This window comes from Erpetoichthys calabaricus, chromosome 2 (assembly GCF_900747795.2).
Source record: "Erpetoichthys calabaricus chromosome 2, fErpCal1.3, whole genome shotgun sequence".
Taxonomy (NCBI): domain Eukaryota; kingdom Metazoa; phylum Chordata; class Cladistia; order Polypteriformes; family Polypteridae; genus Erpetoichthys; species Erpetoichthys calabaricus.
In genome coordinates, this window is record NC_041395.2 from 91371243 (window position 1) to 91397944 (window position 26702).

Consider the following 26702-nt stretch of genomic DNA (forward strand, 5'->3'; position numbering starts at 1 on the left):
AACTTCAATCGTATTAACTTTTTTTTTGCACGCAGTAAAACACACTTTAAAAATCAGATGAACAAAAACAAATTATATATTAATCAACACAGAGGTCAACATTCATCATAATTCTTTGATAGTGAAGTGTAGGCTTCATATATCACAGGTTTACAAGTTAATTTATATGCTATAATTATTGTTATCTTTCCCAGAATTTTAATAGTAAAATCACAATAGGCGGCACGGTGGCGCAGTGGGTAGCGCTGCTGCCTCGCAGTTGGGAGACCTGGGGACCTGGGTTCGCTTCCCGGGTGTTGCATGTTCTCCCCGTGTCTGCGTGGGTTTCCTCCGGGCGCTCCGGTTTCCTCCCACAGTCCAAAGACATGCCGGTTAGGTGGATTGGTGATTCTAAATTGGCCCTAGTGTGTGCTTGGTGTGTGGGTGTGTTTGTGTGTGTCCTGCGGTGGGTTGGCACCCTGCCCAGGATTGGTTCCCTGCCTTGTGCCCTGTGTTGGCTGGGATTGGCTCCAGCAGACCCCCGTGACCCTGTGTTCGGATTCAGCGGGTTGGATAATGGATGGATGGAAATCACAATATGCAAGCTTTCGAGGCAACTTGGACCCCTGTAAGCTTTTTAGTTAGCCAATAAAAGGTGTCATTTTGCTTAACTTCTCATCACATCCATAATGGATAACAGGGTACAACACCCTAGTACAATAGTAAAGTCAAAATACTTGGTGAATGCACTCCTTTGCCCTGAAAGACTGTATTTCCTATGTGTTTGCACGGAGGCTAAAGGTGCTCGCTGACTTGTGCCGCTATGCATGGAAGCTGGGCCCTATATTAGTTTGGCTATTCAAATGTGACTCTTGCTGCATGCCCTGTGAAGGGTCCTGTGTGAAAGTCTTCAGCTTAAAATATGCAAAGTACTATTTTTAAAGTTAAATTTTGTTTTATTAGTTTCATAACAAACTATTTTTTCTCATTTTATTGCTATCTAAAATTGAATTTGAAGCTGCATATTGAATATGGGGTTCAACTCAGTTCAGGTAAGACAGTGGATATACAGCATGTGTGAGTAGCCGGTTCAGTGTGAACTTGTTTACTATACATTTAATTTCTCCAACTGTATTTAAAATAGATTTAATCATAATACATATATTCATTTCAATTGTGCTGTTTGAAAAGTGAAATATAAAAAAATATGCCAAGCAAATTTGATTAACATTATATGCTACAAAAATATATGTTTTTAAAATGCAAGATATACTGCGAATGGCATTTTTACATATACATTAAACGATCCTTCACACTAAATCAGGAAAATTAACAGAGGCGAATATTTCAGAGGCAGAGCGAGAGCTCCGCTGAAGACGTCTACAATTGCGGTCGAGTGACCTACATACATTTATGCCGTCCAGTCTCGAGGACATGGGGAACTTGTGAGATCTGTGGGCAGTAACAAAACCGAAGCAGCCCAGTCAAATTGTGTTTCTTTATTTTTTCCATTAGTACGTCGCTCAGACCATAATGGTTAAAGCTGAAAGACAAATGTGTGAGAGAGGTTCAGACGTTTATCAAACTGTGGGTTTTACATCCCCACCTTCTGAAGGAAACCAGAGACACTTTACATCATTATGAACTTTCCATTAAAAAAAGAGTATTATTTTAATGTAACAACTGAGCGAGCATGGCTTTTTAAGTATCATTTATATTTATTATTGAAGAAAATCCATGCTAATCGCATTATCAGCCAAAAGGAAAGAAAGAAAGAAAAATACTGTCACTGATGGGTTGTGCAATTTTCTTTTTGCTTCTTAATGCTATTTTATCACAAGTTTGTGCTTCGAGAATATTTTTTTCTCCTTTAATAGTCTCTTTAAACATTCAGAGAGGCATATTCAGTCTGGAGAAAGAAAGAAAAAAAATGTATCACCAAACAAACAAAAATTATCACCAAACATCACCTGTGCTTATTTTATTTTAATATTGGTTTAATTTGTCCAGTGATGTTGAGATTTGTTTTAAACATCCATCCATCCATTATCCAACCCGCTATATCCTAAGGGTCACGGGGGTCTGCTGGAGCCAATCCCAGCCAACACAGGGCACAAGGCAGGAAACAAGCCCCGGGCAGGGCGCACACACACACACACACACACACACACACACCAAGCACACACTAGGGACAATTTAGAATCGCCAGTCCACCTAACCTGCATGTCTTTGGACTGTGGGAGGAAACCGGAGCGCCTGGAGGAAACCCACGCACACACGGAGAGAACATGCAAACTCCACGCAGGGAGGACCCGGGAAGCGAATCCAGGTCTCCTAACGCTACCACTGTGCCACCGTGCCGCCCTGTTTTAAACATCTCATTAATAATAATAATATTAATAATACATTTTTATATAGCGCCTTGGGCGGCACGGTGGCGCAGTGGGTAGTGCTGCTGCCTCGCAGTTGGGAGACCTGGGGACCCGGGTTCGCTTCCCAGGCCCTCCCTGCGTGGAGTTTGCATGTTCTCCCCGTGTCTGCGTGGGTTTCCTCCGGGCACTAGTGTATGCTTGGTGTGTGGGTGTGTTTGTGTGTGTGTCCTGCGGTGGGTTGGCGCCCTGCCCGGGATTGGTTCCTGTGTTGGCTGGGATTGGCTCCAGCAGACCCCCGTGACCCTGTGTTCGGATTCAGCGGGTTGGAAAATGGATGGATGGATATAACGCCTTTCCCATGCTCAAGTTGCTTCACAGAGTATCTGACACAACAAATATATCTAACATTAGATACAAATAATGTCAGCATACAACACTAAAAACAGATCAATACAGGATATACAAATCATTAAATAGAATAAAAGAAAAAATACTAAATTCAATAATATAAGAAAACCACGTACAAATAACAATTTTTTTGACATAACACATATACAAGTTACCCTGAGCATCTGGACAAAGAGGTAAACTGAAAGAACAGTTAGAATGTTAGGTTAAGTTTAACGTGTTCACGAACAAAGGAGTTTTAAGTTGTTTTTTAAAAGAATGTATTGAGTCAGTATGTATTGAATGTATTGAATTCAGGGAGGTAAAGCAAAACTGTAGGCGCTATATAGCTGAAGGCTGTGTTAATCACAGAGTTCAGGTTAGTGTGGGGCACAAAAAGATTGCCAGAAACAGAGGACCTTAGTGGGCGAGCAGGACTATAGTGATGGAGAAGGTCACTGATGTAGTCTGGTACGAGTCTATTTAAAGCTTGATAGGTTAATAACAGAATTTTATATTCAGTCTTGTAAAGACACAGGAAGGCAGTAGAGGTGCAGCAGGTTGGGTGTGCTGTCCTTGCTGCTACGGGTCTGTGTAAGGACTCTTGCAGCAGAGTTTTGAATGAACTGAATCTGTGATAGAAGATAAATGAGCATGTAGATTAGTTCCTCCACCTCGATGCCAAAAATAAATCCGTTCAAAGGCAACCACCCATTAGGGCATTCTGATCTAACAACCACCATTGAATCGACAAGTTCCCCAGCCACAGTGAAGCCACCACCCTGCGACCAGACATAGTCCTGGTGTCTGAATTCACCAAGCAAGTGTTTCTTCTAGAGCTAACAGTCCAGTGGGAAAATTGTTTGGATGAAGCTTTGAAAGAAAGGTCTCCAGCATGTGTCAGGGGTCAGGATGGAGAGCTAGGTGTCTTCTAGTATAGGTCGTGTGCATGGGATTTCCAGTCCATTATTTGGTCAGAGCCTTTAGCAGTTTGGGCATCAAAGGAGAGAGGAAGTGGAGAGCCATGCACGGTTCCATCAAAGCGGCAGAGAGAGCCTCAAGAGGGCTACCGACTTTATGGACAAATTGTTTAAAGCGTACCTTTAGCTTGTAATTATTTAAAAATGGCACAGCATTGTGCATGAACAATTAAATCGTGCTAATTTACATGTTTACTATACATTTTCAAACATATAAGCATTACTTAAAGGTAATGTTTTTAATATAGGAACTAAATTCATCTCGGATCACAGCTGATGGGCGTAAAGTGTTGATTTGTGTTGTTTTATCAAAGCGATGATTTTTAAAAAAAAATAGTAATATGTATTTTTATTTTTTTATATTTAACCCTTTATGTTGAATGAGTTAAATTGTTTTTACCGTTTAAACGATATAGCACGTTGTGGTGTTTTTTCGGTTTCGGGGATTTATTTTAATTAGTTTAATTATTACTATTATTATTATTATCTTTTATTGATCAAATTAATCTAACTATCTTGATAAATAAAGTAAATCAGCAAGTTGGCGTGATAGCCGGAAATTGGTCAGTTTCTTCAGAGCACCGTTTTTCTGATAGATGGCATTTATTTTTCTACTGTTTTCATAGAACAGAAAACACCAAAGTGAATCTGCTCTGTCCGGTTTTAGAAGATGTAATATGCTAAATCACATGGACCTATAATTCTTTATGCATTCATTATTGTACAAATTAAAAGTCAACATCTTTCCAAAAAGATATTTCCAGCACGTGTTATGTTTTGAAATTGCAAATATTAGAAATTGAATTAATCAATTAATATTTCTAATTTGTTAATTTGAATCTAAGGCAGGTTGTTTTCAAAGTGCCTCTCTATTGGTAGACGGTATTAAAATACGGGAATCTGAAGTAAAATGAACTGTAAGGGCCGAGAGCAAAAACATTGCAAATAGTTCACATACTGCCATTTAATAGCTATAGATGTCAGTAATATATGTAATTATTTCATTTTGACTTATGCATTTTTTTTATTCTGACGGATTTTTTTATTTTTTTATTGTCGTGCAGTTTGTGCTCATATTTCAGCTTCTTCTATGTCTTCATCGCCTATGTTTGGTTTTAAAAAATGTCTGTGGCTTTGGCGATGCTTTCTGATTGTTTATTTTTTTGTTTGTTTTTTTTTTTTTGTCCCCACATCACCAATTCGTGTTCAGTTATGCTCAAATTCTCTGTACACGATGTATTACCAGTGTATGTTCTCCTTGGCTCCTCTCTGCCCCGTGTTTTGGGGAGGCAGGCTTCAGGCTTGGCCCTAAACAAGAAAAAAACAAGAAAGTAACGAAAAGGTAACAGGTGACATTATTCTAAACTTACAGTAATTAAATATGCACCTAAAGGGAATAAACCAACTGAATTATATTATTACATTTGTTTTCCAAGTTTAATTCTTATTTTGTCCAAGAAACAGGTATCTATGAATAAAAAAGTAACACTGTCATGTGGGAAAATGATAAATGCAGAATGGATAGATGATTGTATTTTTTTCTGACTCTCTGTACTAAATGCTCTAGAGCGATTATTTCACTTTGATATATGTTTAACTGTAATTTAAAAACATACATTGAACAAAACTTTACACTTAAACTTCATAAATATACAGCAGAGATCGCAATATGCTCTTTGCTAGTTTTGATGCCCCGAACTGGTGATTGAAATAAGATTTTTCCCTTTAGACCCTTTAAATAGACTTCAGACCCTAAGAAAACTTTCGCAGATTGTTACATAAATGTTGTCGTTCAGGGGCTCTAATATCGTAATATTCCTGTGAAAAGGTCGGGTTTTCTTGTTTTCGAAGATAGGCAGATCTAGTAAGACTCATATCTAACCATACAGTAGATATATTGGATATATAGTATATACACACGAACAAAGGGGTAAAATGAATCTAAAGTGAACTAACGCCAGGCGTTGGAATGCATATTATATCATTTTAATATTTTTTTATTAAATATTATAATGAGAATATTAAATATTATATTTGTTTGCGTTTTCTGTAAGAACATATACCGTATTGTGACAAATCGGTTATCAATTAACACTTTTATCACTTTTTTATACTGATAGCGTCGTACAGGTAATGGAGATAATCACTGCAAACGTCAGTTTTCAAATTAAGCCTTTCTCCCTTTGCCCGGAATGCATGCACCAGGTGGTATCAGTTTGTGGAGGTAGAAAAACTCAACCCCCAATCCCCAACTCCTTAAAAACTTAATAACAATCTTATTAAAATCTACAAAACATACATACATATATATATATATATATATATATATATATATATATATATATATATATATATATATATATATATATATATATATATATATATAAAATCAAAAGTCTAGTTTTAGATACAGCGCCTCGAATCCTGAGATGTCCATCTTCCGTAGCTACAGTATTAATTGCATATAACGTTTAGGCGCAGTAGTAGCGCTGCTGCCTCGCAGTTAGGGGACCTGGGTTCGCTTCCCTGGTCCTCCCTGCAGGTGGAGTTTGCATGTTCTCTCCGTGTCTGCATGGATTTTCTCCGGGAGCTCCGGTTTCCTCCCACAGTCCAAAGACATGCAGGTTAGGTGCATTGGCGATCCTAAATTGTCCCTAGTGTGTGCTTGGTGTGCGTGTGTGTGTGTGTGTCCTGCGGTGGGCTGGCGCCCTGCCCGGGGATTTGTTCCTACCTTGCGCCCTGTGCAGGCTGGGATTGGTTCCAACAGACCCCGTGACCCTGTGTTAGGATATAGCGGGTTGGATAAAGTCCGGCTGATGTTTAGTCTTCAGTTGTATGTCAAAACGCAATTTATTGTAAATTAGGTTAAAATATTACATATCATCATTTTAAGATTTTGTTACTGTTATATCTTTAGAATAAGATGAATATTGTCAAAAACCGCGAATGGTTTTGCCTCTAGGAAATCTACACGAGCCTAACGTGTACAGTATATGTAATTAGGCATCAATAATTATATAAATCATGATTCGGTCGATTACAGGAAATGTGACTTTGATTCTTTAATACGTCGTAAAAAGAGCTTCTTAACCGCGTTTGAAAACATTTCCGTTAAATAAAAGCATTTTTGTTAGAACTAATAGATTAATGTCCAGTTATTTTGCTTGGAAATTACATTCCCATCTCCTTTCATTTGTTTCCAGCCCCGCGCTCAGGGTCGGCACAGGCTCTGAGGTCACAAAGTCAAAGTATGAGGTTGCATTGATGTGCTTATTTTTTAGAAATAAATGGTGCAAACAAATGCAAGAGTAAACTTGGCAAAGTGTCTATCTGTACTTGCGAAGTTCTTGAATAGTGATCGCATCAGTTGAAATTACAAAATTATTTTTATTATTTTATTATTTTATTTTATTATTATAATTATTAGTTTATTTCTTGCATGTCTCTACTCTTTAGTACAAAGTATCACCTATCACATTAGTACCTCAGTAAGAAATATCCATTTATGTAACTTTTTTTTACTTATTTGTTTTGGGTATAGTGTCATTTTCAGTTTAAGAATTATATATTATTCCAGATAAAGAAGAAAGCCAACTTGATACCATTGTTAAGCCTCTTGCAGACACAAGCAGTAGTGAGGAACAGCAATATCAATATCAAAACTCCAGGAATTCCAAAGTGTAACAGGGACTGGCAACCTAGAGAAACAGATAAAACTGATTATGTTGCAACTTTTTAAAACATGCGTTCAGTGTTTTGTAATGTTCGTGTGATCACGTAATCTAATCAAATGTGAATGATCATATCTGACTGTCTTGTCTGCCATTTGATTTATGTATGTTTTAAACACAAACATAATGAAAAGCAAAGAAACTATCAAAATATTCCATCCATGCATTTTCCAACCACGTATCCAGTTTACTGTTCCTGTAAGCTGCTGTCTGTCCTGAAAGCGCCAGTCTATCATAAGCGATATTTACATACACACGATGGGAAAATTGCATCGCAAAAGAAGGTGACTATGTAGAAAGTGATGTCATTTGTTAATGAACTTCTTAAGTTTTTAAAAAGTGCTGAAACTTTTTGAACGTCCCTTGTATATCAAAATGTAAGAAAATGTGTAGACCTGTCTGGACAGTGTCTCCGGTAACAGACGTCCTGTAGTTCTTGCCTAATTTTGCCCAGGGCTGCCAGGACTGATTCCAGTTCAGCAACTTTTACAAGTAATTGGATGAAGTTAGTTTGGAAGTGCATGAATGGATGGATGTTTCCAAATGCATTTGGTTAGCCTGGGCTTCAAAGTAATAATATCTGAAACTAACAAACAGTAAGCTAACACTTCAAGATAATGGCTTTTCATTTAATTTACAAAAATAACAAAATAATATTTTTAACTTCATTTTTAAGGAAGAGAATTCCATTTTTTCATTACATTACATTACATTGTGTAAATATTTTCCAAATAAGAAGTCGATGCTCTTTTTATTTTATATATAAATGGTCCTTAGGAGCTGAATGATTCACTTCCAATGACTCAGGTAGGTATACTAACTGGTGGTAAAATAAAATTAATTCAGTTTCAATTTATTACTGTAAAATTAATGTATTTTCACTTTTGATCATAAAATATAAAATGTTATTCATGAAAAATTATACAAATTATCAACCAAAGCTCATGAATTACAAAAAAAACTATCAAGTTTTTTGAATTGTGTTTTAATTTGCTTTTATAAAATTTTAGTATTTGTTATTTGTTAATTTACATACCTTGTTCTCCTTGATTTGAAAAACCAAGTACATAATGCTTTTGAACCAGATGTCCAGTTACGTTGTTGTGAATCTCACAAGTTACTTTTAAATCGTGGTTTGGAATGGTTGAAAAGTGACTGATAAACGAATAAGAGCCTTCCACGTCGATAAACCCTTCATGTCCAATTTCTTGTCTTTTTGTTTCCATTCCATTGGTTCTCCAAGTTAAAAGGTTCCACCAAGGAGAAGAGTCCTTTACCAAACAAACAAAAGAAAGTGGCTCCATCCATCCTGGTGTAGTGTCGGGTGAGTAAAATATGAAGACTCTAGGAGGAACCTGTGGATCTTTGAATGTAATTAACCATACTTTCCGTTAGCATTTTAAAACGTTTTCTTAAAATAGTGAAATTAACATGCACAAATTTAAAAAAGCAAAGCTGTTAAAAATTTAAAAGTGAATGTACAATGCTTTAGATTACTTACAGTAGCCTTTTATCCAATATGTGTCCAGGTATGGACTTTGACAAGTGTTTAGTTTGTATTCATTTAGTAGTTAAAGGAGCAATGAATGCAAAAGTAATGATTGAAGCTTTAGATGGGGGTCTCCAAGTGCAGGTTTTCATTCTAACTCTTTCTTAATTAGTGGCCTGTTTTTGCTGCTAAATAACTTCTTTTGAACATGTTTGTTACATTAGTGGGTGAATTAAAACTACCATAGGGTGTGGGTGGGCCCTGCATCTTGTTCTGGGCTGGTTCTTGCCTTGCACCTGATGCTGCAGAGATAGGCTCCAGGCCCCATGAAAACTTTATTTGTGTAGAGTAGAAATTAGAATGTTACATTATTAGTGATTTAAAAATGCTGCAATATTTCTTTTTCCTCCAGTCATGTCTTAACTCATTTAACAAATAGATCCTCATCTGGGGATGATTCCAGCATTTTTTATGTCTGCTGCTTCTGTGAAGGGATTCGTTCAACTGAATTGGGTGGTTTTGAATGGATAGATTTAAATTATGCCCATTTTACGTTGTTCTTGCAATACGTAACAGAATTTGCCTGACAAATACTTCGATCACTAATGTGTTTTTAAAAAATCTCTTCATCCAAGGTAACTCAAACATTTAGACAAAACTTAGTTGCAGTTCGCTGCCTCGATTAATAAATCACACTGACTAATTTAAAAGAGGAATTGGTTCATGGTACTAGATTAGATGTGAACTTCAGATGCATGTATTTGACAGCATCCTATACTCCACCATCACACCAAAGGATTTTCAAATAAAATCATAATATATACAGTAAATAAATTCTTTTTGTTGATTTTATATTAGCATTAATATTTCTTAAGCAAGAATACAGTATATATGCACCAATGCATATACTACACATTTTAAAGACCATTATTTGTAAATTTGAAGTTGTCAAGTTAAGTTGTTTGCAATTACACCCACATGTCATATAAATCCGGCTATCTAATCGAATGGTATATTACTTACCATGAAAGTTATTTTTTACTGCATGGCAAAACTATAAATCTATAAAATATAACATGAAATCCTGAGGTTGCGTGGAGTTATTTTTACGTTTGTAACGAACTGTTCGAGTGCATTTTTAAAGACATTTCAAATTTTGCATAGTATTGTTTTCAAACAGATGAAGTACAAAAGGAACTTGTAGGATATTTTCAAAGAACCAAAGGCGCCAAACCGAATTTACAAAAAGATGTGGAAACTAAAGTAAGTTCTCTGCACACTTATATGTTCATTCCAGGCATGTAGCGCAGTCAAAGCTATGACTTACCTTCCACTATGAGGGTACAAGAGGAGCCAGCTCTATAGTGGCTCGAGGATCTCGCTATGCACACGTAAGTCGCTGAATCGTTTCTTTGCACATTATCTATAATTAAAACGCTTGTCCCGTTTTCTTGATGTATCTCGCCGGTGTATCGTGACACCTGTGATGTGTATCTGGTATAATGTGCCACATAACTGAGCCCTCCATTCGGGAGATGTCGATACCAACTGACAAAAGTGACGGTGGTAAGGTCTCCCAGAATACACTGCAGTCTGGCGCGGTGTCCTTGTTCCACGGTGAGTGTGTCTAGGGGATAAGAGTTTTCTGAGTTCACATCTGAAACAAAACATGGTACTGTATTGAGTTATTAAATTCAATACTAATATCGGACACAAGAACAAATTTGCAAATATGCGTAAAGGTAGGGGAAACAGTATTTAACACAATATCGGTACGACGGTGAATACTCTGTTTCATACGTTGAACCCACGCTGTCGGGTTTAGGCGGTAGTCCTTGGCAATCCTCACTTAAATTAAGTGGGTTACGGTATAATATGTTGTGAAGTATAGGTCTAGTCCATAATCACGTCCTTTGCCAACCTTTACACTTTCAGAATGAATGCAAAGACACTGTAACATTTCAAAGCCTGCCTTATTTTTATAAATAAATACATACATACATGCATACATAACAGCGAAAGGATAACGATCTGGAAAACGGCCAAACGCAGAAGCGCCATCGTAAACATTCCAAAAATAACCCGAGCCAGAGATCATTGCTTGACGCTGCGTTTTATTAACATTGTAATAATACTGTCATTTTCATAACTGATCGATTTGAAAAAAATTGTCTTAAAAACTGTAATTATCAAAAACTGAACAAAATTTAGTATATGAGCCGTCTATCGAAACTCTTTATTTTCCATTTCCGTAGCCTAATTGTGATGATAAGAACAAAATGTTAAGATGTCAGGTGATACTTACAAGAAAAGATAAGCATTTTTAAGAAAACAGCCACTGTGATCCACATTCCGTGACCGCATCTGAGTGACAGAGGTATGGTGGCTTCGACTTCCTTCTATGTGTGGGAGACCGAGGGGCGTCTCAACGGTCGCGTTTTTCCTTTTTTGCATTTTTATTTTTACAGTTACCTTTTACGTCGATTCCACAATAGCAATAGGACTCCCTTAATAAGGATAATTTAAAAAATAATGCGAGCATGGGATTTTAAAAAATCAGAATGTTCAACTTATCCCTTTCATGTTTCTCCACAAATGCAGTACTTTCATAATCAATATTATCTTTCTAGAAATTATTGGTAATTACCAAGAAAACCTAAACTTTGCACATTTTTATTAATCATATCTTATTAGAATTCACCAATAGTCACCCTGAAATGGTTTAATTAGTATTTCAACGAAAGAAATATTTAAGTCTTCCAGCCTCGGAGGTAACAAATTAAAAAAATAAAAAATAAAAGGAGAGTGAGAAGTGCTACAATTATAAAAGTCTGAAATAAAACAATGTGGTAACATGTATCCAAGTGTTTAAGGAGCTTTGTGGTTCCAACAGGACTACAGGGATCAGCTATGAGGAAAAACTGAAAGAGTCCAATCTTTTCTGTTCATGCCAACAGAACTCAAAAGGAGACATGATAGAATCATTTTGAATTATGAATGGAAATAACACCACGAATGTCAGCTGTTACTTTTAAAATGGTTCTTCAAGTAAACCATGGAGGTACAGACGGATGGTTAAAGGTACATTTCATACAAATGTTGGAAAATTGTTACACAAAAAAGCACAGACATGTAAAATAAGTTACCAAGCAGTGCAGTAGATATTAGCACTCTATTAGTGCAGAAATATCCCCTTAATGTCATTATACAGAAATTACGTGAACAAGGATTCTCTCAAAGCTACTTGAGACTCTCATCAAAATTATTCATGTGTTGTTATCTCTTTCCTAATTATCAGTATCCCTTGTCCACATCACTACGCCCACAGCATTTTATTTCATAAAATTAGTTTCATATAGGCATATCAGCAATTTTTCATTCCATTGGCCTGAAGATATTGAGTAGGCTTACATAACAAATTACACCAGTAAGAAAAGCTTGCAAGAGTTTCTCAGGCTTTTCATAAACTTGATATACAAGCTACACCTCAAGAAGATTGATTTATCTGTTCACCATCTCTGGACGTGGTGAGATGTATTCTCATCATTCATTCTAAACAGTTCTTGTTGTTTCCTCAGTCAGAAATACCTGAAACACCAAGGTACAGGTAGGACAAATGTCATTAACATGAAATGACAGACAGAACATTTGATTGAGGCTAAATTAAGAGGAATATCTGTACTGTAGATGGGTCTGGAATTAACCTCCACAATATTCCAATGTAGTAACAGAGGAAGTTTGTTTGTTGATTAAAAGAATTAGAAAGTAAAAGCATAACTTTACTGATAAATTGAGAAAGGGATTCTTAGACTTTAGAGCACTTTCCTGTTGACATGAAAAAAGAGTGCTGACCAAGTGACAAGCGCATGCAGTACTGCTGTAATTAAATTATGCCAAAGAAAGCCTCCCTTTGAGTACATGTCCATTCAATGCAGTGAAGGATGTACAGACTTCAGGATAAAGTGAAATTGAAATGAGCATTTGGATACATAATAAAAATGTAAAAAAATGCAATTCAGTGTCATATGACACAACCTTTCCAAGGCATTCGGCTAGAAAATATTTAGAAAGGGCACCATTACTCACAAGGGCCACTCAAACGCACCCACACTAAGGACAATAATATCTCATTCATTTTCTATCCATTCACTTTCTTAACCTGCTCTTCCAGTGCTGGGTTAGGGGGCAGCTAGGACATATCCCAGCAATCATCATTAACAAGGCAGGAAAAAAGACCTGGACAGGGTGCAAGTCTATCACAGGGCTAAAATGCACACTAGGATCAATTTAACAACACCAGCTCATCTAACTTGCATGTCTTTGGACTGGGTAGAAGAAACTGGTGCACCTGTTGTAAACCCATAGACACTGGAAAACAAGGGCAGGGAACACAAGGGGTGCAAACACCAGCATCCTTTTTTGTGAGGCACTAGCACTACCATCGAGCTGTCCCCTTTCCTTCTCACTTTCTTCATTTCAGAGTTTCAATGAGGTAGCACAATTGCCCTTGTAAATTAGGATGTATACAGCACCATTTATATTGAAAATTAAATACATTTTTTAAATATACCTGGTATTTGTACATAATAAAATTGTTACACTTGATTACTTTAAACCTGAGAGAACGGGGTCAAGGATTGTGATGAGAATGCATTTGCTGCACTGGTGATATCAGTGGAAAAATTACAGAAACCTTTGTTCAACAGATGTTGAAATCAATATGTTAATTTTCCATTCACTTTGTTTAGTCATTTTTTTTTAACCAGCTTCTTCTTTTACTGCTTTGAGTATCATGGGAAACCAAATTTATTCTGGCGGCAACTAACAAGAGTTAGCTCAGGATGAGATGCCAGTCAGTCCAAGGGTTTAGTCACTTACACACCCACATTTGCTCAGAGAGGTCCATTTGGTTTTGTCTTTCATTTTCCAGGTGGTTTATTTTAACACATTTGTTTTAATTTTTTATTATTTAGGCATGTTTGGCACCCAGCAACATAAGTAGGTTCATTTATTAGATGGATGCATATTTAGGCACAGTTATAATGTAATTTAATGCAGACAATGTGCTATTGCTGCTAAGGCACTAGATTTTAAAGATTGCTGGTTTAGTCATCTTGACCATAAGCAAGTCAATAAGTCTGCTGTTCTGTCACTAGATTGCCTTGGATTGTTTCATTATAGAGAGGAGGTATATAAAGAAAAGGTTGTTTGAAGTATATGTTATAAAAATGTGTACTGTATTTGTTTACTTCAAAGTACCTCTTATTAGGTTTTGCTTCCAGGTTGTGTTTTGCTGCTTAATAAAAGTTTTGTTTTCAACTACACACTTGTATAAATGTGCACAGTATTCTACTTTTGTTAATGGAAAATTGGCATATAAAAATAATGAAATGGATTTGAGGTTCAAGGTCAGGACATTTCTTTAATTCAAAATACTAAAGCTTACAAATAATTAGAAATCAAAAATGGCATTGTATATAAAAGATAACTTCATCATAATCCACAAAATATTTTTCTATTCTGTTTATAGTGGAATGTAAAATGAGTGATGTCTATGATATAAGTTGATACATTATTGTATGTTTTTGTGTCAGAAAGCTGGACAAACAAGTTATCTACCCCCAGTATTTCACTGATAAGGAAAGCATCATATGGGCCAGTTTTATTGTTTAATTATTTCCATTCGCTCTTGTTTATTACACCCACTCAGTTGATGAACTGGGAAGGGGTGGTACATGAACTTTTTAATTGGTGATTGGCTCAAAAAGGGACAAGTACACTTATTCTATTGGTTATTAGACTTGGATTGTGGCTGAAACAGGATTGGATGAGCCAAGGGAGATGACTGCACCCACTGGTCCAGAGGTATACCAAGAGATGTTGGACCAGGATAAGACAAGGCTCCCCTTCCCCCTCAGTGTCTCTTTATCTCTGTCTCTCTTTCTCTCCCTTTCCTATTTCTTGTCATTCCTCCATGAAGAGAAGACAACTCTATCTCAGCATCTCAGAAGCTACATTGACACAAGCAGATAGTCTGGGCCTATGCAGATGATGAGTTGACTAAGAAGAACTGACTGCAACTGTAAGTTATTGGGCCTCCTGAAACAACATACCGTATCTAGTATTGTCATGTTATATGGTTTTGGTTTGCAAAGCTTCATTCTATTTGCTTATGTGGCACTAGTTATAATAACATTTATTACCTATACTACATTAAGGTGCAGCTGTTTCTCTTGCTTTTTTCTTTAATCTATCTAATTGCCAGAGGTTACAGATGTAGAAGGAGAAGGGGGAGGAAGTGCTGTACCTGACAAAAGTGTTAAGTGTGTGGGATTTGAAGCCTTCTGTTATAGTCCACATAATACAGAGAACAAAGGGGAAAATAGTGTCACCAAGAACTCTAAAAGACAAAACACTGTTTTATACATTACAGTGTCATGGGAAGCCTGGTAAGTAAGTGGCTTAATCCTGGAACAACTCAGGACTTACCTTAAAATGTCAAGTTTTTAATTACAGACAATAAACAAATATTGCTAATTACATCTTGGAAAATAAAATGGAAAATATTAAAATTGTTATACATCCTGCATCTTGTAGACAAATATTATAAGTAAAGGCAGTCCATAGCCTGTCAAGTCATTAGGTGACACAGGCAACCACCTGGGGCGCCATCATCTGAGGGGCGCAATTTATGAAAGTTAAGGAGCATGGGTTTCAGACACTGACTTGCACCATTCATGAAACTCCAGCAGTGCATACTCTGGAATGTACCCCCGCTGTGTTATGGATACCAAGGGGTGTGTGCTCAGGACACTGCTTAGGGCTCCATATGGGCTTTAGCTAGCACCGAGGCAGTAAGTCGGACATTTTCATTTAGTGTTTTTCTTTGTGTCTGTAGTCAGATGTTTCAGGTATTTTCCAACTACTGACAGAGTACAACCTATGCAAATACATTACTGAATTTCAAACAAGGAATCTAACATATTCAATTTACAGAAAGCAAGTGAAACTATAACAGGTTCTTCTTCTCAGTGTAATGTGTTATGGAAACTGAAGTTACCTGAGCTGCTAAGCCTTTTTCTGAAGCAAAATAAGATGTGGAATTAAAAAATTAAGTCTAGAATATTGATAATACTAAATTCTATATTCAATGTGCGTGTATATTGGCAGGGTATTGAAAATAAAACTGGTTAACACCTAACAGAAAAGAAACATTTTCTTTATTTTTTGCCTCTGTACCAAAGGTGATAGTGATTTTTGGTCGATCTGAAATAAGTTATAGTAATGTTTTCAAGTCCTCAAAAACATGTAGTTTAATACATAAAGTTAAATGTGTGTTTGTATTTGTGTGCTTGTCAGTTTTGAAGATCCACACAGTTTAGCATATTTCCTGTAAATTTTGCACAGATTCCCCATTTGAACGGAGGGACAGCAGTGGCTTTGTTTAGTTCCATAACTTCATTGGTTTTCCCATTCTGGACAGCACCAGTGTACCTCTGCTACTATTAAAGGGTACCTGAGTGAGAAAATTACATTTTTTTTTTCTTTTTTTACTTCTGTCATTATTTTGAATGAACAAACATATCAGACACTAGCTGTCACTCTGTGAAAAATTAATTACCCCCTTACACTTATTAACTGTTTGTGCCACCTTTAGTTGTAGTTCAATATCATTTATCCACATTACCAAAGAGGAATTTCAGAATTCTCTTCCTTGAAAGACAACTTTCATTCAGGAACAATGGTATAATTTTAAACATGAATTGCTTGTCTCAGATCCTGTCAAAAAGTCTCTGTTCATTTCAGGTCTTCACTTTGATTATGCCAGTCTCAAACCTTTAGCTTGAGTTTGATTTTACATAGTTTTGTGAAATTGCCCCTAAAATTATTTTGCATGCAATTTCAAAGTACAAAACATAATAAAATTAACTTTTTTGTTTGTTTGTTTTTTCCTAATTTGTTGCAGATGGAAATCAAGGAACATTGTTTCCCAAATGGTTTTTCTGCAGCCAAAAACTTTGACCTCTTACCTGGGAGTCTAAGATATGCTTAACAGTGTATGGTTAACATTTGCAGTTTAGGTTAGATATCTGGTATACATAAGTTCCAGTTTATTGTCATATGTACATAGTACTGTACTTTGAAACTGTTACTTGGATTGGTTACAATTCAATCTGCATATTCTGTGAAAACTATGGCTATAAAAATCAATGTCAACACTGCCCTGAAAGAGCTGGTGTCTTTTTATTCTGCTATCCATCTTAACATGACATTTGCTCAATAAACACTCCTGTTAATTCACCTGCAAAACTGAGTGAAACCTGCCTCCGCCAAGCGATATAAGGTGTCAATTTGACATTTACACTGAACATTTACCAGAAATGTTTACCATTCTACACAGTACACCACTGACATATTTAAACAATGGAACATTTTTATATTTTGAATCCTCTAAACGTGGAAAATATGACATAATAAAAAAAATATAGTGAACAATTTAAGAGATGGCAACCCATTGAAACTGACCACTAACTAAGACAATGTGTACACTAACTGAAATTGTGAAGTTCCTAATGAATTCTGTTCATAATATCAGTCAGTTTATATTACAAAAGGAAAAATGCAGATGACTTGAGGTACAAATGTAAAATTTAATTATATAACCAAAATGAAGTTTTAAAGGTTAACCAAAAGTTGTTAAATCCATCACAAAGACTGATGATTTATCTTATATATAAACATCCAAGTAAGGAAGTGTGTGTGTCTGTCTGTCCAGCCCATAAGTGCAAGGCTACAGCATGAAGCTCAAATAGCCGGTAAGGTGACCCCAAGTTAATGAGTCAGAAGAAGAAAGAAATGTGAGGCTACAGCAGGAAGCTAAAATAAAACAACTCCGTTACCAAAGTGGAACCACAGACGAAAGACAAACTTGCTTAGCTGCTAATACACAAGTGAGGTGAGCACATCAGCAAAACGAAACCTCTGAGGAGAGAAAATCTCGCTGAGCTGCTAATAGACACGTCCGCAAAACGAAACTGCCAGCTCTGCATTTCAATTTTTTTTCTGATGATTTCAATAGTTTCTAGGAGCCCAGGCTTTTTACAGCAAGGGCTTACATAGCTAGTGTTCACATAAATGCCAAAATGACTACCTAAATTCTAATATTTTATTGGGCCTGTTAGTTTACTCTGCATAGTTGATTTTACTGTTTTCACAACATAATATGTACATTTTTATGATGTGAGAGGAAAACAAAATCCACAGTAACAATGGCTCTGGAGGTATGAGGTGGCAACGGTAACCACTGCATGACTGCACTGCGTGCACATAAGATGTTATTGCTTTATTTAAACTAAATCAAACTTACTATATAAATCTCACAGTTTTTTTGCACTCATCTTTAGAAACAACATAAATCACAAAGGTGCTGATGCAAATTGTGCCTCATTATGGCTGCCTCATTCTCTCTTTCTATAGTTCTTTCTCATAAGTGCCATTTTAGATTACTTTACTTAATTTAGATGACTGTTCTATATAAACTAGCTTACAAATTACAAGTTCACAATAACCATTTAGCCATATGTACAAGTTTAGAATTGGTAAGATAAGTAATCATAAATATGAGTGGGATTTAAACTAGTTATCTAACTTATGAATTACAGTCCAGCACCTTAACTTCTACTTAACATCTGTGTATAAGAGATCTTTTTTTTCTGTCTTCCAGGTCAGTTCCCTGTTTCCCATTCCAAACTCTCCACAATTTTCTCTAAATCCAGTAAAGTGAAAAAAAAATCACTTGGAGCTGCCAAAATGTATCCTACAAAACATCAAATAACCTAGTGAGTTTTGCAAATGAGGTTTTGAAAACCCTTTAAAATTTAAATTAAAAAGAAAAGTATTACATTATAAGTGACCTTCTCTCTCATCCACATTCAGACCCTACCCTTTTCCCTGCTAATAATAGTTGGAGTATATTGCATGTTCCCAAAAAGCAGAAAACTACTTCTGCAGCACTTGTATACTGTAAGTGATATTTTGATACTTTGTATAGAACGCCAGTTCATTTCAGTGTACTGTACTCATAAACACACACCCATTTTCATTTAAAACTATAGAAATCTTCATGTATTACATAACCTTACATGGACATCTCTGGGATGTTGGACAAAATGTCTGGACATGTAGACCTGAGGAGAATGGGCAGACAACATCATACCAATCACTACTTCAAGTCTATTTAATAAATATTTCTGGAGGAAGGAATCAAAAATTATATTTCTTGTGAAAAAATAATAGACAATGTATTTCAGTCTTGAAAGCTGAAATTAAATTATGTAACAGAAAATTTGAAAGAAGCAAAAAGTACAATTTAAGGCAGAACATGCAACACCCATTTCAAGTTTCTGATGAACTAGGGTGTTGTACCGTGTTGTTGTGTTGTAGGGTGTTGTACAAGTTTCTGATGAAGAATTTATTTTTAGTGAAACACTCCCATCTAGTGTTAGTAAAAACAAAAAAAAATCCATTAAAGGAGTTTTCAAAATCATTTCTTCTCACCCATTGCTGCAGAGGGCTAGGAGCTTCAGGTGCAGGACTACAATAAACTGTACATGGGGGAGCAAGTCCATCCATAGGCACATTACAATCATGCATACAGATCCAATTTTGAATGAAATTAGCATGTATGTTGTTGGGATGTGAGAAGAAACTGAACTATCTGGAGAAGTAATCTTGAAAGTACAAAGGATGGACAAAGTCCACTCAGTGAATGTCTGGCCCAGGATTTGACTCCAAAACCATCATGCTGAAGCTCTAATCATAGCAACACTGTGCTGTTCAGGTTAAACATTTTTATCCATCCATTGATAAACCCACTTAGTCTATTTCTGGATCATAAAGGATGGAGATCAGGCTTCAATCATTCATAGGCCATGCTTATTCATACACATCAAGCCAGATTGCAGCTACCAATTAACCCAACATGTGTATTTTTGAGTAAGGGTAGAAACCACACAACCAGGAGAATGTGCACACCACATGGATAGTTCAAACTCAATGTTATGAGGGAGCCAACAATGACCAGTGGAGTGGTGTGCCTGCTACCTTTAAATTTAGCAAATGCAATATAGTGCAGGATATAATGTTAACTGTGCGATACTAACTTCTGTTACTGTCTATCAATTTAAATTTATATGGTGGATTGTGTTGTGTAGGACAGTGGCTCCCAATTTTTTTTTAATTAAAGACCCCAAAATGTTGTACTACCTGATCAGGATGCCCACTAATATAAAACCAATTCCACAAAGCTGAGCATTAGTGGTGGCTCTGTGGCTAAGAATTTGCACTGGTATCTGGAAGTCTGCCAGTTCAAATCCTGTTACTGTTTGAAGGGATCCTACTCCATTTCAGGAAGGCCCCTAACCTGAAAATTTCTCCAGGGCCACTGTGCAGCGACCCTGTACTCTGACCCCCAAAGGTAATGTAAAATGACAATTTCCTCTTGGTGATTAATAAAGTACAGTATATCAAAATAAATATCTTACATCTTGGTTTCTGCCAACAGCAATCTCTCAGCATGATTTTAGATAATAGAAGACCTATTATTCAAAGAAAATGCTTAAGTATAGACTATTGATGTGCATGTCAGCAAAGAGCATGTGATAGCTCAAGGCTGGAGTACTAAACCTTTTTTCTTGGTGTACTACCTCCTGCAACTGAAATGTTTTTTACCACCATTTTCTGGGCTTAAATTAAGTACTGAACTTGTTCAAGGCATAACTTAGGAGCTGTAGTATGTCTTTAATGCCCCCCTCCTTAATTTTGGATTTGGGATTTTTTTAACAAAGAATTTTTTATAGTTTTTTGTGTTCCTCTATGTTGTTAAAATCTGTCAGTCTTGGCAGATAGTTGCCAGACAGTCTTTATTCTAGCATGGATTAGCTTAAACAGGTGGGAAACAAGAGCGGGAACCCACAGGCCCAAATTAGTGCAGGAGGCAAACTCAAATTAGCAAGCAGTACGAGGTTGGATGAACGAGACAGGAGTGGAGACTCACAGCATAGGCACCGGGAGACAAACCGGTGGAAATGAAACACAGCCTAGCACATGTGACGACCAGGGAGTGCACCAGCTCCTCAACACCCGACACAACAGACACTAGGCACAAGATCAGTAATACACACGTTTACTTATAAGTACAGCAGTACAATAAGTACAGCACTTTCTTTTCTTCTTTCTTTCTGTCGCTCCTCCCACCTCCACTCCTCTGACAAGCTTCATTATCCTCCTCCTCCTCCACCTCCTGACTCTGGCTCCCGGAATGAAGATGAGCAGCTCCCTTTATCCTGCACCTTGGAATGTTCCAGGTGGCTCGTTATCGAGGTCTGGAATCACTCTCAGGTGTGGTGAAAGCCCAAAGTAAGACTCTACAGCCTCTTCAGCTTTTCCTGGTGGCATCTCCAGAAGCCAAAGGGCTATGCCAAACTTCAACTCCCATGGAGCATTGCGGGAACATGAGGCACCTCTGAAGCCCAGGGGGCTGCCATCTAGCATCCCAGGGGAGGTACTGGCCTGTGTACATCCACACCCCTGGTCCTTCCACTACAACAGCCTCTGACTGAGCAAGAACACCAGCCATCCATCACACATGAAAACTCGAGTTTGGCCTCTATAAAACTAATGGTCCTTTTAAATGCCCCTTCCCCTCCACTCTCATGCCTGTCTTTTTTTGTGTGTGTTTTCTGCATACCACCTGATGCTTGTGTACTGCATTGTCTGAGAACTGCAGCACTAGTCTATGACTACACTGACATAGGACTGCATTCATGCAACAACTGCAGAATTTTTCTATTATTTTCAAAATTAAAAATTATTTTTTTTATAATGTCAACCTTTCCAGTAGTACCATGGGCCCTCAAGTGCGGTTTGGCACACCCCCAGGGGACTGAGGCTCACAATATGAATGTTTGTATGCATATATGTTGGTGATTCTCTGTTGTTTATTCTTGTCTATTTTCATTATTATTCTTGTTTCTTATTTAGTAACAATTCTTGCACACAATAATTCTGGGTGACACATATACTATGCACTGCAGTGTGTCTGGTTTCAAATGACAAAGTTAAACAGTGAACCACTGACATTTATGTGTTGTGATCTGTAGGGGGGCATCATAGCACCCTTAACCCCAGACACAACCACACCGACACAAGTCCCAGGTGCAAATAAAAGATTTATTGCCAACAAGTACTTTACAAGAGGTTTCTTCTCTATCTCTCTTTCTCTTTTTACTTTTTTCTCCATTCCTCCTACGTAAACTTTGTCTGTCATCCACTGCCGACTCTGACTTACCCGGATGAGGCAGAGCAGCTCCTTTTATTTGAGAACTATGAGTACTTTTGGTGCCACAGCATTGCCCATAGAAAGCACTACTGGTTCAGGTATAAATCCCACAAAGTAGCAATCAGACAATCCCTGAAGCATCCCAGGACCCAGCAGGGATGTTCCACATAATTATATTTCCCAATATACCCTGTGGGTGTCCGAACAGGTACCAAAGCTCAGGGATAATACCCTCTAGGACAGACTGACATTATCCATTCTTCTTGATTGGGCCTCTCTTTGGAATTCAGCTATTGCGCTTTATCTGGTAAAATGATCAATCACATGCTGAGTGACATCCTAGAGCTGACTCTCTGAGGTACCATATAAGTTCCCAAACTTGAACATAATGCCACAATTCAAAGATTGGCAACCTTGATGAACAAAACCTTGCTCCCATAGTCAATAAAAAAGAATGGGCTTATGTACACCCAAGAAACCAATGATAAGTTGTCTTTCCTTCCCTTTAAAAACCCTTGTAAATCCCAGATCTGGGCTTCCTCTATCAGCTTACTGCTCTCAAACTGTAATTTGTGCTTCGTAGCAGAGACTCCAGTGCTTATAAGGTGTGGTCATAACAAAGGACAGAGCAAATTCTTTGACTCTAAGTAGTAACCGGTGCTAGACTAAAAAAATAAAAGACCATCCATAAAAAGAATTGGAAAAGGGGTGCTATTAGTCCAAACTTGGATGGTAAGTACCCAAGTAGAGGAAGACCGTATGTAGAGCTACACATTCATTTTGCTGAAAACTGTAGATGACTGATCACCAGTTGCCTAGCAAACATGATTTTAATGATTCTGATAGCTATAAGAAGACAGACACAGTGTGTCTTGATGTCAAAGAGAAACTGCAGTACATCCTGCAACTAGAACATGCAACCAGATTGATGAAGAAGAAGAGCTCCTGATCAATTAAAGAAACTATGTTAAGGATCCTTCCATGTGTGCAGAGAAAGCCAACCAGGAGAGGAGCAGAGCATCGCCTATACCAGAACCATAAGCAAACCTCCTTTATTCTGAGAACTATTAATTGCAAATAAGTAGTTAGGACAACACCAGCTAACGTACTATGGTACTGGTGTTACTGTTCCAGAAAAGTAACTTTATGAAGGGTAACTTCTAGCCGTTATATGTTTATTACTAAATCCAGTAAAAAAAGTGCAGAGTAGCATCTCACACACACACACAAACTGTGTGAGGAGAAAAGTACACCAACTGTGACAAATCAATGCCATGGTGCAGGTAACAGAAGCTTAATAGTTAGCTTAATGATTAATCTACAGGATTGATTATAGAAATTAAAAGATCAGAATTCGTTTTTTGCTGTTGTCCTTCCACCCTTTCTCTCTCTCTCTCTCTCTCTCTCTCTCTCTCTGTATATATATATATATATATATATATATATATATATATATATATATATATATATATATATTCACGGCATTCGTAGTCTGTGTCACAATCTGATTGTATGGGTGGTTACCTACCAGGTAACGCTTGTGGTTGGCCAGCAATCTGCTAACATCCGCCACGGTGCCCTCAGTTTGTGAGGAGCAGATCATAGAAGTGGAGTTGTTTTGCCTGTGCACCAGGGACTGTAAGGAATGAATTTTCATTTAACCATATACTATGTACAGTTAGGTCCATAAATATTTGGACAGAGACAACTTTTTTCTAATTTTGGTTCTGTACATTACCACAATGAATTTTAAATGAAACAACTCAGATGCAGTTGAAGTGCAGACTTTCAGCTTTAAATCAGTGGGGTGAACAAAACGATTGCATAAAAATGTGAGGCAACTAAAGCATTTTTTTAACACAATCCTTTCATTTCAGGGGCTCAAAAGTAATTGGACAAATGAAATAACTGGAAATAAAATGTTCATTTCTAATTCTTGGTTGAAAACCCTTTGCTGGCAATGACAGCCTGAAGTCTTGAACTCATGGACATCACCAGATGCTGGGTTTCCTCCTTTTTAATGCTCTGCCAGGCCTTTACTGCAGCGGCTTTCAGTTGTTGTTTGTTTGTGGGCCTTTCTGTCCGAAGTTTAGTCTTCAACAATTGAAATGCATGCTCAATTGGGTTAAGATCAAGTGACTGACTTGGCCATTCAATAATTTTCCACTTCTTTGCTTTAATAAACTCCTGGGTTGCTTTGGCTGTATGTTTTGGGTCATTGTCCATCTGTATCATGAAACGCCGCCCAATCAATTTGACTGCATTTAGCTGGATTTGAGCAGACAGTATGTCTCTGAACATCTCAGAATTCATTCAGCTGCTTCTGTCCTGTGTCACATCATCAATAAACATTAGTATCCCAGTGCCACTGGCAGCTATGCACGCCCAAGCCATCACACTGCCTCCACCATGTTTTACAGATGATGTGGTATGCTTTGGATAATGAGCTGTTCCACGCCTTCTCCATACTTTTTTCTTGCCATCATTCTGGTAGAGGTTGATCTTGGTTTCATCTGTCCAAAGAATGTTTTTCCAGAACTGTGCTGGCTTTTTTAGATGTTCTTTAGCAAAGTCCAATCTAGCCTTTCTATTCTTGAGGCTTATGAGTGGCTTGCACCTTGCAGTGCACCCTCTGTATTTACTTTCATGCAGTCTTCTCTTCATGGTAGACTTGGATATGGATACGCCTACCCCCTGGAGAGTGTTGTTCACTTAGTTGGCTGTTGTGAAGGTGTTTCTCTTCACCATGGAAATGATTCTGCGATCATCCACCACTGTTGTCTTCCGTGGATGTCCAGGTCTTTTTTGCGTTGCTGAGTTCACCAGTGCTTGCTTTCTTTCTCAGGATGTACCAAACTGTAGATTTTGCCACTCGTAATATTGTAGCAATTTCTCAGATGGGTTTTTTCTGTTTTCGCAGCTTAAGGATGGCTTCTTTCACCTGCATGGAGGGCTCCTTTGACCGTATGTTGTCTGTTCACAGCAAATCTTCCACACGCAAGCACCACACCTCAAATCAACTCCAGGCCTTTTATCTGCTTAATTGATAATGACATAACGACGGACTTGCCCACACCTGCCCATGAAATAGCCTTTGACTCAATTGTCCAATTACTTTTGAGCCCCTGAAATGAAGGGATTGTGTTAAAAAATTCTTTAATTGCCTCACATTTTTATGCAATCGTTTTGTTCACCCCACTGAATTAAAGCTGAAAGTCTACACTTCAACTGCATCTGAGTTGTTTCATTTAAAATTCATTGTGGTAATGTACAGAACCAAAATTAGAAAAAAGTTCTCTCTGTCCAAATATTTATGGACCTAACTGTATATATACATATATATATATATATATATATATATATATATATATATATATATATATATATATATATATATATATATATATATATAGGCAAGTATTACACACAGAAAGAAGGCGTTATCTGGACTCCTAGGTGAACTGGTAATGCAACGATTTGAAAACATAGCTTTATCCCAGATTACACCCAAAATTTGGATACACTATGTAGACGACACATTCGTCATATTAAGAAAGAACCAGCTGAATGAGTTCTACAATCATATTAACACAATATTCCCTGCAATCCAGTTCACAATGGAAAAAGAAATCAATCGACACATCAACTTCCTGGACATTTACATCAAAAGAAATAGTGACGCCACCCTGACTACAAGTGTTTACCGCAAACAATGCTATGCAGACAAGATTCTACACTTCGCCAGCAACCACCCGGTATCTTATAAACGGAGCTGCTTGAAAACCCTATTTAAACGAGTCCACACGCATTGTAATACCAAGGAAACAAAAATTAATGAGAGACGCTATCTGTTCCAACTTTTCACCTCGAACGGATACTCAAAAACATTCATTAATCGGAGTCTACACAGCAGACGCCAAAGGAATCAGCATACAATCGACTTAAATCAGAACCCCCACCCCACCTGGCATTCACTCCCGTATCACCATAATGTGTCAGAAGGCACGGCACGCACCCTGACCAAGTGGGGCATCAGAATAGCACATAAACCCACGAACAATCTGCGCATGGTCCTGTTTAATGCGAAAAACAAGAAATCGACAGCCGAAACACGAAACGCAGTTTATAGTATTCCATGCAATTCTTGCTCAGTTGTATACATAGGACAAACGTCAAAAAGAATCTCAACATGTGTACAGGAACATCGCAACGCCGTCAAAAGAAAGGACGCACTATCTTTGATCTATGCACATACGAAATCGACAGGACACACATTCAACTGGGACAATGTAAAAGTAAAATTTAAGGCCAGTACAAAAAGTGCCAGAGAGTTGGCCGAGTCTTGGCTATCAGATGAAAACGCCATCAACAGACACTTGGACATAAATCCAGCATATGCCAACTTAAGAAGGACATGTACACAAT

The 26702-nt window shown here is 37.4% G+C and overlaps 1 protein-coding gene across 2 annotated transcripts; it reads right to left on the reverse strand.

The window, feature by feature from the left end:
* Positions 1–1463: 1463 nt before the first annotated feature.
* Positions 1464–11354, reverse strand: LOC114646113 (uncharacterized). Of its 2 annotated transcripts, none has more exons than XM_028794107.2 (6): positions 11244–11353; positions 10266–10595; positions 8486–8812; positions 7321–7416; positions 4962–5026; positions 1464–1888 (listed from the first exon to the last, which is right to left on the reverse strand). In XM_028794107.2, the coding sequence occupies exons 1-6, from the start codon at positions 11287–11289 to the stop codon at positions 1862–1864; spliced, it is 891 nt and encodes a 296-aa protein (XP_028649940.1). In that variant the 5' UTR covers positions 11290–11353; the 3' UTR covers positions 1464–1861. The 2 variants fall into 2 exon arrangements, with proteins under 2 accessions (XP_028649940.1, XP_051778113.1); XM_051922153.1 differs by lacking the exon at positions 1464–1888 and adding an exon at positions 2556–3370 and having other exon boundaries at positions 11244–11354.
* Between the last annotated feature and the right edge of the window lie 15348 nt (positions 11355–26702).